Source organism: Notolepis coatsorum, assembly GCF_963971535.1.
Source record: "Notolepis coatsorum genome assembly, chromosome: 17".
In the NCBI taxonomy this organism is placed as follows: Eukaryota; Metazoa; Chordata; class Actinopteri; order Aulopiformes; family Paralepididae; genus Notolepis; species Notolepis coatsorum.
Window position 1 is genome coordinate 72,335,212 of NC_140181.1, and position 14,512 is coordinate 72,349,723.

The following is a 14,512-nucleotide window of genomic DNA, read 5'->3' on the forward strand; positions in this document are numbered from 1 at the left end:
ATTTCTACACACTTGAGGGCTAATCAGTCAGGGTACACAAGCCAAGGCAAAATGGTCAAGGGACTCCGTTGCCAAGCAACTTCAGTTGATTATACAAACACTTGTGTCATTCATAGGATTACAGTCATCCAAAGACTTAGTTGAATTGACACTGACAGCGAGTTTTGTGAGTTGATGATTAATCATATTATTGTTATATAATGTTGCCATTTTTTTTTTAAGTTCTTATCAGATCCAGTAGTATACACTAATAAACATATAGAGTAGTTGAGGGTAAAGTGTGGCCTGTCAGGATACAGTCATTAATAATAAACATCACATCACATCACACAACAAAACACAACATAACACAACAGAATTAACACAACCGAATTAACATGACACAACATAACTAACATAACAGAATTAACATAACAGAATCAACATAACATAACTAACAGATTCGGCTCAAACAACACGCTTCGCAATTATGCCACATCAATTTGGAACCCCCTACCCACAGCTGTAAAGGAATTGGAATCACTACCCACTTTCAAAACCACTCTCAAAGAACACCTATACGAGAGACTGCAATTCGAAACTGGCCCCTGTAAATGTCCTAACGCAACCCCCTCCAATGTACAATAAATGTCCTATTAAACCCAATAATACACGAGACCCTCTTCTTGGGGACCAAGTAGGTTTAGTCGATAATCCAATGTACAGTTACCCACCCCGCCTTGAGCTGTACTGTATTGTACAGTACCCATTCCTGCAATCTGTTAATAACATTTTCAATCAATCAATTCAAAACACACTTAACAGTAACGTAACTTGACATAACATGACACAAGATAACATAACATTGACATCGTTTAAACAGCCAATGTAAAAAATTGCCTATCCTTGACAAACGAATTGACATCAACAGTGTTTAGTAAAGCGCGCTCTTTATCGTACAGAGCTCGGGAGCGACTCCGATCACCACCACTGTTCCTAATGTCCCTAGCTGACGTCAGCTGACTGCCGCGGCTGTGCTCTCGGCTCCGGACATAGTGCTGTAAAAATGCTGCTCTCTGTGCCGCCAAGGACAGGATTCAACCCATACAACGGCTATACCAGCAGAAATAGCAAGAAGGTAAAGCGATATTATATTTTACCCTATCTGAACAGTCGTTTTTTATATAGTTTTATTTGATCTCGGTCTTCACCGGTTAGACTGCTCGGGTATATAAGCTGCAGTGTCCTTGAAAGTGGATCATAGTCAACATATAAACTCTAGTCGCTGTTACAACATTAATATTAACTGTTTATTATCGTCGGAGTAAGATTGTATTTACGAACACGAGGACCGTTACATTGTTGCCTATGAATTACTATCATTCGTTTGTTCAGATACGGTCGCTGTGCTTTTCCTATACATAGACACGGAGTAAGATGCCTTAAAGCTTCTGGTCAAACTGTAAAAGCCGAATTATTGTGAACTTAAACGTAAATTCGTGAATGTGTAATCGACTACACCTTTGTGCATAATGTTTCATTGAATAAACCACAAGTTAGCAAAGTTTTTTTCCTCTCTTTTACGCGTACAGATATGCCCCACCCCTTGAAGTCCTACTATGATGACTGAAAACGTTTGCATGGCAGAATGAAAAGAAAAAAAACCTAATAGGGAAACAGTAGGCTAAGAGAAATATGTAGCCTATTGGTCTGTCACAACTATGGGATATAGGCCTCACATATTGTGTCGAAATGTGAACTGCAACCAGGAACAATATAGGGTCTAATTGATTAAGCGTTAGTGATGCAATATTTGTAGCTCATTTCAACTACTGAACTTGTATAAATGATAGCCAGATCAGATCACAATATCATTTGGATAATTAACCCTTTCAGGGGGAGCCCACGTCACACCAGTTTGATTCGAATTTTGAGAACCTATACCGTTCTAATGATGATGTCACACTGGCTACTGGCCATTGAAAGCTATATATATGGTAGATATGATATAACTGTGTGTGTGGGGTTAAGGGAAAGGGTTAAGGGAACAAATTAAATGATGGTGTGGATTGTGGAATTATACGGTTGACATTGTAATGGTTCTGTAGGCCGAACAGATTTAGGAAAAGTAGCCCTGTAGAATGCCATAATAAATGCTTAATTCCCATTTGTAGAATATGTAATTCTTGAGATGATTCGTCAAGAAGACTGTAGCCTATACCAGATATAGCCTCTGCAGAAACGTGTATGTTCTGGGATGGTTTATTTGGTACTTGATGCCTGCCTGACCCGTCTTGACTGAGTGCAGCATTTCTGGTCTATTGTTTTAACACTACTGAAATCCAACACCTTCCCTCTCTATTCCTGTGTTATTCCCTTCCCTGCCTCACGGTTGGCAGGGGTTCCGATTGCTCAGATTAATGACCTGGAATTCCTGGAATTCTGGATTCAAACAACATACTCATTTCAAGGAGGCCGCAAGCTCAAGCCCCCCCCCAAGAAGAAAAAGACAAAAATCTCTGTTTCACATTGATTGCTAGAGCCCCCAAAGTCACACAGAGGGGAAACCTTGTAAATCCTACATCAAGTGGCCACCTCTGGTCTGTGTCTTTTACTACAAGGGGAAGGGTGGAGGAAAAAAAAGGATTAAGAGATTTTTTCCCCCTTTTTCTTCTGCTTTCTATTAAGCCCCCCTCCCTCCCTCCCTCCCCCCGCCCTCCCTCCTCCTCCCCTATTCACCCCCCCCTCTCTCTCTGTGTTTCACATACCTTGATCTCTGTTGCTGTCAGTGGTTCAGTTCACATGGACAAGAGAAGCCTGATCATGCCTCTGAATCCCTCTCTGTAAAACACTTGTATGTTTCGCTTGCACCTTTCTCCCCCCCCCCCTCCTCTCCTTTGCTTCACACCTATTGAAAAGCGGACATTTTGGTGATTTTTTTCTGGGTTTTCTGGTTGTTTTCCCCCCCTATTGGAACTGGATTGACCCAGAAGAGAAGTAGAGGAGGAATTCTCTCACCTGTCAAGACAGAGAGGCACCTAAGGACTTTCATGCCTTTTTTTTTTTTTTTTTTTTTTTTAAGTTTGACACGTTTCATCCGTAACAGAAACAATACAATATAAAAGTGATTGTATCTGTGAAAACATGATCTTTTCCACGGTGCCTCTTGCGGTGACTTTAACCAAGCAGGTAGGACTCAACAGTTCAGACTTATCTTTGTCAGCATATTCTGTGTGCAGTACAAATGGATTTGCTTATTTAACACAACAAATATACTTTGGGGGGGGATTTTGAGATTGTCAGCAATAACTTGAATGCTGTTGCCAGTGGTGTGATAGGCTAAGCCTATCTGAAAAGCACTCTGAAAAGCAATGATGTGTTGGTATTGGAAATGCTTCAGCCATGTTACCTCTTCATATTATCAGTGGTTGAATCAGCGAAACAATCTCCTGCTTATATTTTCCTAGGACTTGTGTCCCCAGCTTGATGGGAAAGCAACAATTATGTGAAAATGTGGATGATGTATTGAATGAAATAAATGATGGCAGTTATCATGACAGTCCATAGTGCACATCCCGCAGTGACATCGTGACAGTTCACGGTTGGTATCGGATACAAACGGTTCACATCTCTGTAGCCGTATAGCAAAGCTATGTCGGCCTGGGGAGACCTGCACCTTGAATGTTCAAGGTTTTCATGTGTCCGACCAACAGGTTTGTGGTTTTTGGTGTAACTACGGCATTAAAAGGCACACGCATCCCGCCGCACACTTACAGCTCTGTGTTGTTCCTCAGAAAAAATGTCCTTGAGTCACCTGTGCTCCCCACAGGGATCACCCCCGGTCCCCCTCCAACAGTAATCACCTCATCAGTCTTCTGCCGCTGCCTGGAGCACAGAGAGCCTCTCTCTGGACAATGTCGGAACCACTTACCGCAATCATGATGCTGGTACAACTAAAGGAATTCCTCATAATATCCTTGTTTCATGCAGCAGCATACTATAACAGTGATAGTAATTGGGATGTAAAGACCGCGTAGCTGCTACTCCCCCCGGATCCCCATACACACTATGGCTGGAAGCAATTGAGCAATAGACCTCACTAGGCGAGTCCCAACCAGGACCAATTAGTCACACTAAGACTTTAGTGAGGAGGAATGCCTGTTGTGCCTTTGAAGTCGTTCTTCATGGGGCTCGCAGGACTGATGCAGATTGCGTCGAGGCACAAGAAGGATTTCCCGTATTTGTCAGGGTTGACCTCTGTCGTTGGGAATGCCATTCACCGCTTTTCCATAGAACTAGTGATGTTCCAGGGAATGTGGTTCACGTGCCACTGACTGTGGCATGAACCCTGGCTCATAATAAACCCCCCCCCTCCTCCTACCCACTCCTTCCTTCCAGGAGACAAACATAAACATTTGTTTATTGCTTGGGAATGTAAAGAATGCCCAGACATTACATTGTGGTCCATGTAAATGGCGGTGTGAGCAAACGTGTAGGTGGCTGTTTACTGAAGGGTAGCGAGCAGGAAGGACACCAATCAAGGCGCCAGTGGGTCAGGTTTAGGGCACAGGCTGATTGACTGACTGAGTGAGCGTTGCGGATGCAGTGTTACACGCAGTAACGTGATTCCTGATCGCACGGCGAGACAAGCGAAGGGACGACTCAGACTCCCCGCTGCGGTGAACTCTCTGACCTACAGTATATCCACCTCTCAAAATGGAGGAACGCTGCCGCTGCTACTCATCTAATGTATGCAGTAAGTCACCATAGATTATGAAATTGGCAATGAGCGGCATTTACGAGGTCGCTGTCGATGAGAGTGCATGTGTTCAGGTGTGTGTACATATAACCAGCAACACTTTGTTCAGATCTGCTCCCATAGGCAGCCAGAGTGTGCAGTGGAGTAAATGCTATTTGTATCGTTAAATGTCTTCACCTTTACATTGAACCACTGGAATATTTTAATCTTATGTAAGCATGTGTATCATAGATGGATTCAAATGAAGCATTAAAAATGTACGCAGGTGTGTGTGTGTGTGTGTGTTACGCATGCATATGAATGGGGGTTCTTGTGCTGGCACTGGCATGGCTCTGTATGTGTGGCAGCAACACCTGGAGCTGGCACCCTGGCAGGCGCTGGGGCAGATGGGGGGGTAGGTGTGGAACCTGACTCACTGCCATCCGCTTCTCAGAAGGAGCCGAGCAGAGCGGCCTTAATGAGACACTACCTTCTGACTGGAGAGCACATGAGAGGGATTAGTGCTTTCCGCTAACAAGCTCAGACCCCAATTAGACAGGCCTCAATGGCCCAGGCCCGGGCCCAGACCCACAGCCTTCTCCCACAGCCAGATCCTATCTCTCCCCGGGCCGCCTCTTCTCGCAGGTGCATCCCTCCCGATAGGCCCCGCTTGCAGGCCCGCCTGGGCGCAAAGGCAAGGCAAGGCGCGACACGGGAGGAGAGGCTGTGATTATTGTGGAAAAACAAACAATGTGCTATTGACGCTAAAGAAGAGAGGGGAGATTAGTGGAGGAGGAGGAGGTGATGGAGATGAATGGGCTCCAACGGAGAGCCGCGGTGACGGACGGAGGAGAGGTTACTCACTCTCGGTGTGATGAAGGAGAGGGAGTTGGTGTTGTGAAGGCTGCGTTGATCAAAACATGTATGGAAGACGTGTGGCAGCTGGGCGGGCAGGGATGCAGAACAGCCTGGGAAGGAATGTTGAACTATGTTGCAAATTAGGAGGACAGTTGTTTTGGAAAAGGATGTTTGCGACAAGATCCATTCAAACTGCTTGAATGATGGTTCATATTCTATTGTTGCTTGTGACGCCAGCCGCCAGGACAGTGCACACTATTTTGTCCTGTTTGCTAACACGTTCCTTAACACATTCGGGGCCATTGGGATGCGTCTAATAAATCTGGGGCTGTTTGTAGAGCTAAATCTATACTTTATAGTATTGTTATCTGTCCATTATCATTGTCAATTGGGACCATAAACCGTCCCTTCAAAATGGATTAAAGAAATAATTTTTTCATCAATACGTTCTCATTTTATAGCGCCGTGAATATAAGCGTTATACGGCATTTGGTCTAGTATATTTCCTGGAAGGCGAGATGAAGGGCTAATGGTTACTAACGTTATATCCAATGGCATTTCCGTTATACAGATGCTACAGTTAAAACTCAAACTGCATATGATCGGCACGATCCTCAAGCATGTATGCATGAAAGGGGGGGGGGGACGTCGTTTCTTATTATTGATTTACCAATAACCGTGTTCGTCTAAGTAGCCACATAGGCCGATCGTATCGTATCATAACAAGGCTCGATCGGGCTGTAATTTACATGAAAAAGATCTTACCATGAGCCGGTTGGATCCCCCAGAGAATTTCCCCGTTATCAATCGCCATCTGGTAGATCGATATGTCCATTGGCTGATGATAAATCCCCTTATTGCATAGTGAAATCCGCAATCCAAAACGTAATCCAAGCTACATGCTGCACATCCAGAATCGAGCTAACTGAAAACTCCATTGAAAGTAAAAAAAAATAATACTCCGTTCAGCCACAGGGCACACTGCATTATCGCGATAGCGCCTCTAAGAGGATCTGGCCGGTATTGCACTTTCTCGAATTCACATTTCTTGAGGGCACATCTGCAATGCCGTTCGGCGACCTTGAATAGGTTATTAAAATGGAATAAAAGCAAAAACAACTTGCCACATTGTGTTAAAGATCCCCTTCAGATGTATTTTAAGCCTCTAAAATGTTCTATATTGAATAGCAATTTGTATAAATATGGTTTACCCACCACATTGTTCAATAAACTACTGACGATTGTTTAGCAACATTTATACACTTTTACTTTTTACTTTTTTTTTTATTGAAAATGCAAGAATCTGAATATACAATTTGGTAATGGAATGGAATTTACCAGGAATTCCAAGTTGGCAGCTTCTATTCTTTCAAGACATGTCAATACCTACTCATGCTTTCTGTGTCTGCAGAAGCTAAAGGTGTCAGGTTACCACATGTTGGACCATGAGAGGTTCTACCTATTAGTGACATCACAGATCACACATGCAACTCAGATTTCAGGGAAGTAACGAGAAGCTCTCCCTCTCCAGGGAAAGAATGTGAAAAAGGCGCTCTGGTGACAAATTATGCACAAATAACAATCTGTATAGTCATGCCTCCAAGGGGGGAAAACATGTTTTTCAGTGGAGGGGATCTTTAACGTATTAAAATCTAAATACACTGAACAGTTTGGAGGAGCAGATACACTAACAACAGTAAAACAAAAATGGGTATGTGCTATTCTGGACAGAGGACACAATTAGCTTGATTCCAGCTGTCTTTTGCCAACTCTCTCTCTGTTAATAAGCCAGTGGTCCACTGGTGACCTTGCGTCGTCCAACAAGCAAACCCATTGTTCCCCAAGGCTGGGACTGGTGACCCTAACTAATCAAACTGTTCCTCCTCCAGCAACGAGAGAGAGAGAGAGAGAGAGAGAGGCAAATGGCAGAGCTGACAAGTGGAGATAGGCTTGGGGGGAATTGAAACTTTGAACGGTGTGCAAGGGTTTAATCTGAAAAAGGTAATTACTTTTGCTCTTCCATTCGATGCCTTTCTTTTAGAAACAAGCAAGTTGTTCCCGTGTTCTATTTTTTGCAGCGACTGAAAGTGAACATTGACTTGTGGGGCCTGCCGTCCGCTCAAACTGTTAATGATTCTCCTTCCCAAGCAGGGTTCAGCTCAATATTGACGTGATGGAATCGTTTGCAGGGGGCTCACGGAAGCTACTGTTTGATTTATGGCAACAGTAAAATGCATGAAGTATCGATGCGACCTCAGAAGAATCATTGGTCTTGGTGATGTTTTATGTTATTTTCCCCCCATTAGTAAACCAGGGAGAGCCTACAGTATCTAGAAAGCACTTAAGACAGATAAGGCCGCTCAGAGGCTATTGACGTCTTGGCTCTGACCCCATGGTCTGTAGGACACTATTGACAACATTGCCTTTAGCTTAACCAGCCACCGTAGCTGGTGATCTGGCTAATTGTATTCCTAATTGATTTTCTCTAGATAAGCCCGTAGTTAAGAGTTAGTCAGTCGGCCGTGAGAAGTGTGCGGACCTGTCTCTAACCTATAAATGCCTACTGCCAGGAGATACACATCTATCTTTACACGTGCGTCCGTCCATCCATCTTGCCTTTAAATGAGCGTTTAAAAAAAAGTCTACTTGATACATGAGTTTACACAACATTAGGAATATCTGCTCTTTCATACAAAATCGAAGGATCCAGGTGATAGCTGCGGTTCCTTATCAACTGTCTCCATGAATTCCACTTTTATCTCAAATGAGAGATGAAGGAGATAAGATGAGCTGAAAAGGTATTTTTAAACCTTGAGACAATAGACACGTGGTTCGTGCGAAAGGGGATGCAATTCAATATTAGGACAGTGTTATTAGGTGTGTGTGTGTACGCCAGCGCCGTTCAGTAACCCTCGCCCTCATCCCACCCTTCTCTCGCCCCCTTACAGCCGACGTATGTGTCCCCCTCCAGCCATCAGATGGCCCCTCCCAGCCCCAACACCACCAGCAGCAGCAATGGCAGCAGCAGCAGCAGTGGGGGAGAGCAGCTGAGCAAAACCAACCTGTACATCCGCGGCCTCCACCCGGGAACCACAGACCAGGATCTGGTCAAGCTCTGTCAGCCGTAAGTAGCCTGGCAACAAATCACCCTCCGCACCCTCTGTAAATCTCCCCCATGGCTGAACTAACTATGCGGTATGAAGGAAGCAGGGTGGAGAAGCTGAGTGGATAAAGATGCAAGGATGGATGGAGGGGTGGGTGGGTAGGTGGGTGGATGACTGGAAGGATGGATAGGTGAGTGGATGGATGGATGAGTGGGTGGGTGAATGGATGGATGAAAGATGAATGGGTAGGTGGATGGATGGATGAATGAGTGGGTGGCTGGATGGATTAATGGATGGACAAACGGTTGGGATGAAGGATGAATGGGTAGGTGGATGAATGGATGGATGAATGGGTGGGTGGGTGGCTGGATGGATGAATGGATGGACGGACGGTTGGGGGGATGGATGGATTGATGCAGGGTTGGATGGATGGATGGATGGAGGGTTGGATGGATGGACAAATCAATGAATATAGTATATTGTATACTTTTAATATTGTACATACTATCTTAACACTTTGAGTGCCAGCAGGGGGCGCACGATTTATCGCTTGAATGCCAGCCTTTTTGGACTGATTTTCCGATATTTCATGATTTTCGCAGAGCTATTTCTATATTCTATATTATGGCTGTGTCTAATACGCCCGTCGCCTATCAATGACTTGCTTGCAGTCAACATGTACGAAACAGATTGTTTTTTCATCTGTACATTTCCGTTTTATACCGTTTTGAAAAACGGACGTTTTTGGAAATTACAAAAAAAAATAAAAAATCCGTGATAATAGCTCTTTACTAGGTGGTGCAGTGGGCAAGGCGCTCACCACCAATGCAGGATACGCTGGGTTCGAGCTTGGCTGGTCGTTCATACTAATACAATTGGCAGTATTAGGGGGTGGGAAGCTGATGGGTGGGGATCGGACGTTGTGGACAGTGACTCCTACAGGTCGGTTGGTGCGCCTGCGCAGCAGAATCAGGAAGCGACGGGGGTGGCGTGCCCTCCAAACGCAGACCCCCGACGCTGAGAGATCGCGCTGTGCAGGTGAAAAGATGCAACTGCTGCTTCCTCGAGTACCGGAGGGGACACGTGATGTAAGGCTTAGTCCACATTGCAGCCGGCTTGTGGGAGGCATGGCCTAACAACGTCCGAGACAGGGGAGGGTAGAATTGGACGATACGAAATTGGGATGGGAGAAAAATAGAAAATGGGAGAAAGTAGATAAAAAAAAAAATAATAGCTCTTTACTGGAATACACATAACAACAACACGTTGTCATTTTCCGGCTGATTTATTAATAGTTTTCAAATAAACGCTAGATTATCGATAGTATATGTGTACTTATGCACGCTAGAGAAGCGGGCTGAAAAATCTATTATCTATGCCCTGCCTGGCGCTAACGCCGCACACACACACACACACACATAGGGGACACATTGAGATATATGTGAAAAATACATCTGATTACCCCAAGACTGGTAACATAGATTCCTTACCTCACATCAGATGTTCTGCAAAAAGGTTATTCTAATTCCTGATCGCCATTCCAAATATCGATCGCGTTTATTGATCCAACGTTAGGTACTCGAAACAGATAATCCACGCTGCTCTGAGTGTCCACAATGAATCCAATCGTCTCGGGTTACATGCCTGAGAAGTAAAATGTGGATTCCGGGTTTTTTTCCCCCCATGCATTTCCATTGAGTCCAATCCAATGGGTGCATTACCATCCGGGAGACGATAGGGGGCGGTATTTTCCCTGTTCGAGCTCATAGACAGTCCCAATGATAACGTGAGGCTAGATTGATGAAAAATGAATGGATATCGCTAATAAAAGCAATAACGATTAAATAACGAGATTTCTCGTCCCTGGCACTCAACGCATGGCATGAAATAACGAGATTTCTCGTGGCTAGCACTCAATGTGTTAAAGAGCTGACAGCGATAAGATAACTTTGTTACTCCTGTGGGGGAGATTATGTTGATGCCAAGAGCACTAAAAGGCAATGGTTAGAAGGGAATGTATACAAAAAAAACATTATAAAAGAATAATGTAATAAAAAGGTTTTATGGCTGTGCAAAAGCCCATTTTACTGTACACTATAGAATGCATGGCGGAGCAGAGCTGAGGCGAGGGTCACATTTTTCATCCATAAACGATGTTTTAAACGATCAGTCAGTGGTCTTATGGAAAAACCAACAGGCATTTGGGTTGAAAACCAAGACCTTACAGTTTGGCACAGAGGGGCACAGACTTTCCAACAACTAGGCACCGAAAATGTTTAGTCTCCCACTCTCACGCTCATTCTCTCTCTCTCACGCTCATTCTCTCTCTCTCACGCTCATTCTCTCTCTCTCTCTCTCTCTCTCTCTTTCTCTCGCTCTATATTATCTCTTTCTCTCTCCTCTTTAGGCCTCTATCTATGATCATTGCTGTTTTGCGCTATACACTTCATGTAGGCATTGGTTCCCAAACTGGGGGTTGGGACGCCCCAGGAGACTGTGAGATTTGTGGGGGTCACAGGATGATATACGAAATGTGACGATATGTCTAGTATTTAAATATACAGGCAAGCATATTTGTAATTGTATATCTTTTTGAAGTAATGAATATGGTAATGCTTTACTTTAGGCGGCCACACTAATAATGACGAAGCACCTGGGAAATAATGAGGAGCTACATGTACATGTTAACAAAACATTGATTAACCATCCATTGCAGAGGCAGACTTGGGGTTTCAGGTAATGATACATTCATGGTAATGAACAGTAATGCACAGTTACATGAAAGAAAATCATAATCAAAGCACATATAAATTTGCACATTCCATGAGCGAAAAGGAGCAGGGAGAAGTAAGTCTTATTTTGCCTGCCCCTTACTTATTTAACAATCAATACTTATAACATTGGAAAAAACGAAAATAAATAGTCATACGTAAAAGCTATTACCCCTCAACTTCATAAAATCTAATTGTTCTTTCTTTATATGTTTTCTTGAACTGAAAGATATTCGTACAACTCTTCTAAATCATTCTGGAGAGAATTCCACAGTTTTACGCCACATACTGGAAGTCCTTCCAGAATGGCTTTTACTTTGCTCCCCAATGACACGTTCCGAAAAGAACAATCCATTTGATTTGTACCTCGGCTTCAGGCCTGCACAATACAGTCAAGATAACATACTGTGATTGTTCTTTTGTTGAATACAAATATTTTGTGTCATTACAGTATTAAAATTTTCATATAAAGAAATTCTTGTCTAAATTTTTTTTATTCTTTTGCGGGGGTCTCTGTACAAAACAAAGACGTTTTATTCTACAGAAAACAGTTGTCTGTAGATGACAACTTGTAGGCCAGAGGCAGCATCGCAAATACTTGATTTAGAATTCAAAATTTAGAATCACACCTTTAGCAAATATTGCAGCCTCCCGTGATTTGGATATTACCATATTGAGATTACATTTCGAAGTAGAAATACAAATACAGAAGTCCAAACTTCTCAATTTCAACAATGTTATTTATTTAGATCATTTTGTTATTAATTCTTGTAACACACCACACAAAAGAAATCACATGATAATGTATTATGTTTTTAAATGTTTAAAATATCAACATTATCTGGCCATCCTCAGTAAATATGATCAAACTCCTCTGATCTCGTCTGGTCTTTCCAAAGACCCAAGAGACGGGACAGTATTATATATATTTGTGGAAAAGGCTTCCTCTGGCTGGCGGTCAGGTGGCGTAGCGGAGATTGCGCTCGTCACCAATGCAAGAGGCTGCGGTCTCGACTCCCGGAGTCAGCATTGCTTGGGGCTTGGGCTGATCGCTATACTAACCCGTTTGGCTGGGTTAGGGGGAGGGCAAGTCATGGGTGGGAATCTGGCGTTGTGGACAGCGACGCCTACAGCCAGGGAGCGAAATTAACTTTTTGACTCACCGGCCAGTGGCGGGTAGATGGGAAGAATCTACCCGCCAAGCATATTTCTTACCCGCCAACTTTTTTTTGATACAAATTTTTTTTATTATTATTTTATATAGATTTTTTTTTAATAAAATATATATATTATATAATCATACTTGTGATTGTGTTATCTGCGAGACATCGCCACCTCGCTGTCTGCAAACAGCTCCACTGTCTGTGTGTATACTCGAGTGGCCTCCAGCTCCAGCAAGGATTCTCCGGGGGTGCAGCTGGGCCCTAAACGCTACATTCAGCATGCAAAAGAATTCTCCGGCGCTGCACCTGGACCCTAGTCAGCAGCCCTCACTCATGCGATGTAAACCAGGGACTCGAATACGCATGTTGTTGTTGTAGGACATTGATGCCAAGAGCTATCTGTAGCTACTGCTGGATGGCGTTGGGACAACGCCTCAGTGAACTATTTAGTTTACTGCGACATTTCGTAGTGACTAGTTACCTAGCCAACGGAGGTATTATGCACTGGACTATTGCTGGAGGATTTGTTGATGTCGGGAGCTATCCGTAGCTAGCCGGCTGGATAACGTTACACAATGCCTCGTGTATTAAACTAAGTGAATAGTTGACTGGGTCATTTTGTAACGGTAGCTAACGTTATCTCACGAAGGTCCCACACTGACTAGACTAACGTCACGGTGAGGCAATAGCCTCTGTTTACATGCAGGCATTAGCAGCAGCAGCAGTGCTAACTAACGTCACAGTGACTCGGAGGCAATAGCCTCTGTTTACATGCAGGCATACAGAAACAGGTGGGGAGGGGCTAGCAGCAGTGCGCGGTGCGCGCTTCATGTTGGCTGAGACAGCGAGTGAGAACTCCGCTAAAGAATTGGATCATGATTTTCAGTTTTCACATGACTATTTGATAGCCCGTCACACGGCGCTCAGACGTCTCAGTGGGAGGCGCCAAACGTAAAAACTGAGCGCAAATGGCGGGTGGCGCTCTCTAGTTTCGGTCCCTGCCTACAGGTCAGGTCTGGGCGCTTGCTCAGCGGAGGCAGGACTTGATGAAGGCAGCGTGACCTCCCACGCGTTACACTTCACCAATGAGAGTCCTCGCTGCCAGGTGAAAAAAGAGTCACTGGCTGTCGCCGCGCGTGTCGGAGGAAGCGTGCGGATGACTTCAGGGTTCCCTTGTACCGACCAGTAGGAGAACATGCGCACAACAACCAGGTAGGGGAGGGGGGAATTGGCACAACGACTAAATTGGGATGGGGAGAAAACAGAAAAATCGGAGAAAGAGGATAAAAAAAAGGCTTCCTCTTGTCAAGTATCTCTACTTGGCGCCAGCGTTATTTACCATTTTAGCGATGTTTGCGGACCCATCGTGTGTTCTGTATTATAGCTATGGAGACAATAGTATGGCTCATTTGACAGGCATTGTTCATAGTTCAACACTGACTAACCAGTTCATTTCTACATACTGTAGTTTGTGTGCTATTCCATGCTAAACATCGGCCCTTTCCAAAATAATCCAGTCTTTCGCGAGATATGACGCGTTATATGCATTATGCCCAAATCGTTCGGGTTGCTCTCCTGAAACTCCAAATACTTCCAAATCAAAGGTATATACCATATACATGTGTCTTTACTCGAAACTGCGATCGTTACCAAAAGCATGTTTTAGGTCCGGTAAAATACGATACTGTGATCGGTACAGAAGCATGTTTTAAGTAAAAGAAATACCAGCAGGTTACCTAAGATAGACCTTACCTCAGTCAGAAGGTACTCTAAAATCAATAAATCCCAGTCGTCCCATTACGATCGCAATTACTCGTGTATATTGGGCATGGCTACCATATGGGAAAGAATAGGTCTGAGGCACAAAATCTCCTCCCGATTGCTATGTCCTGATCCACT

The 14,512-nt window shown here is 44.0% G+C and overlaps 1 protein-coding gene across 7 annotated transcripts in view; it reads left to right on the plus strand.

Annotated features, from left to right (window-relative positions):
• The first annotated feature begins 977 nt into the window (after positions 1-977).
• Positions 978-14,512, plus strand: part of rbms2b (RNA binding motif, single stranded interacting protein 2b) — a 47,891-nt gene continuing 34,356 nt past the window's right edge. For 6 of the 7 annotated variants that reach the window (XM_084334098.1, XM_084334097.1, XM_084334102.1 and 3 more), the window contains exons 1-2: positions 978-1,117; positions 8,524-8,699. In XM_084334098.1, coding sequence (XP_084190224.1) covers positions 1,046-1,117; positions 8,524-8,699 — 248 coding nt within the window. In that variant the 5' untranslated portion in view covers positions 978-1,045. Of the gene's footprint in view, positions 1,118-3,072; positions 3,169-8,523; positions 8,700-14,512 lie in introns of those variants that run through there. The other variant, XM_084334100.1, reaches the window with a different exon arrangement.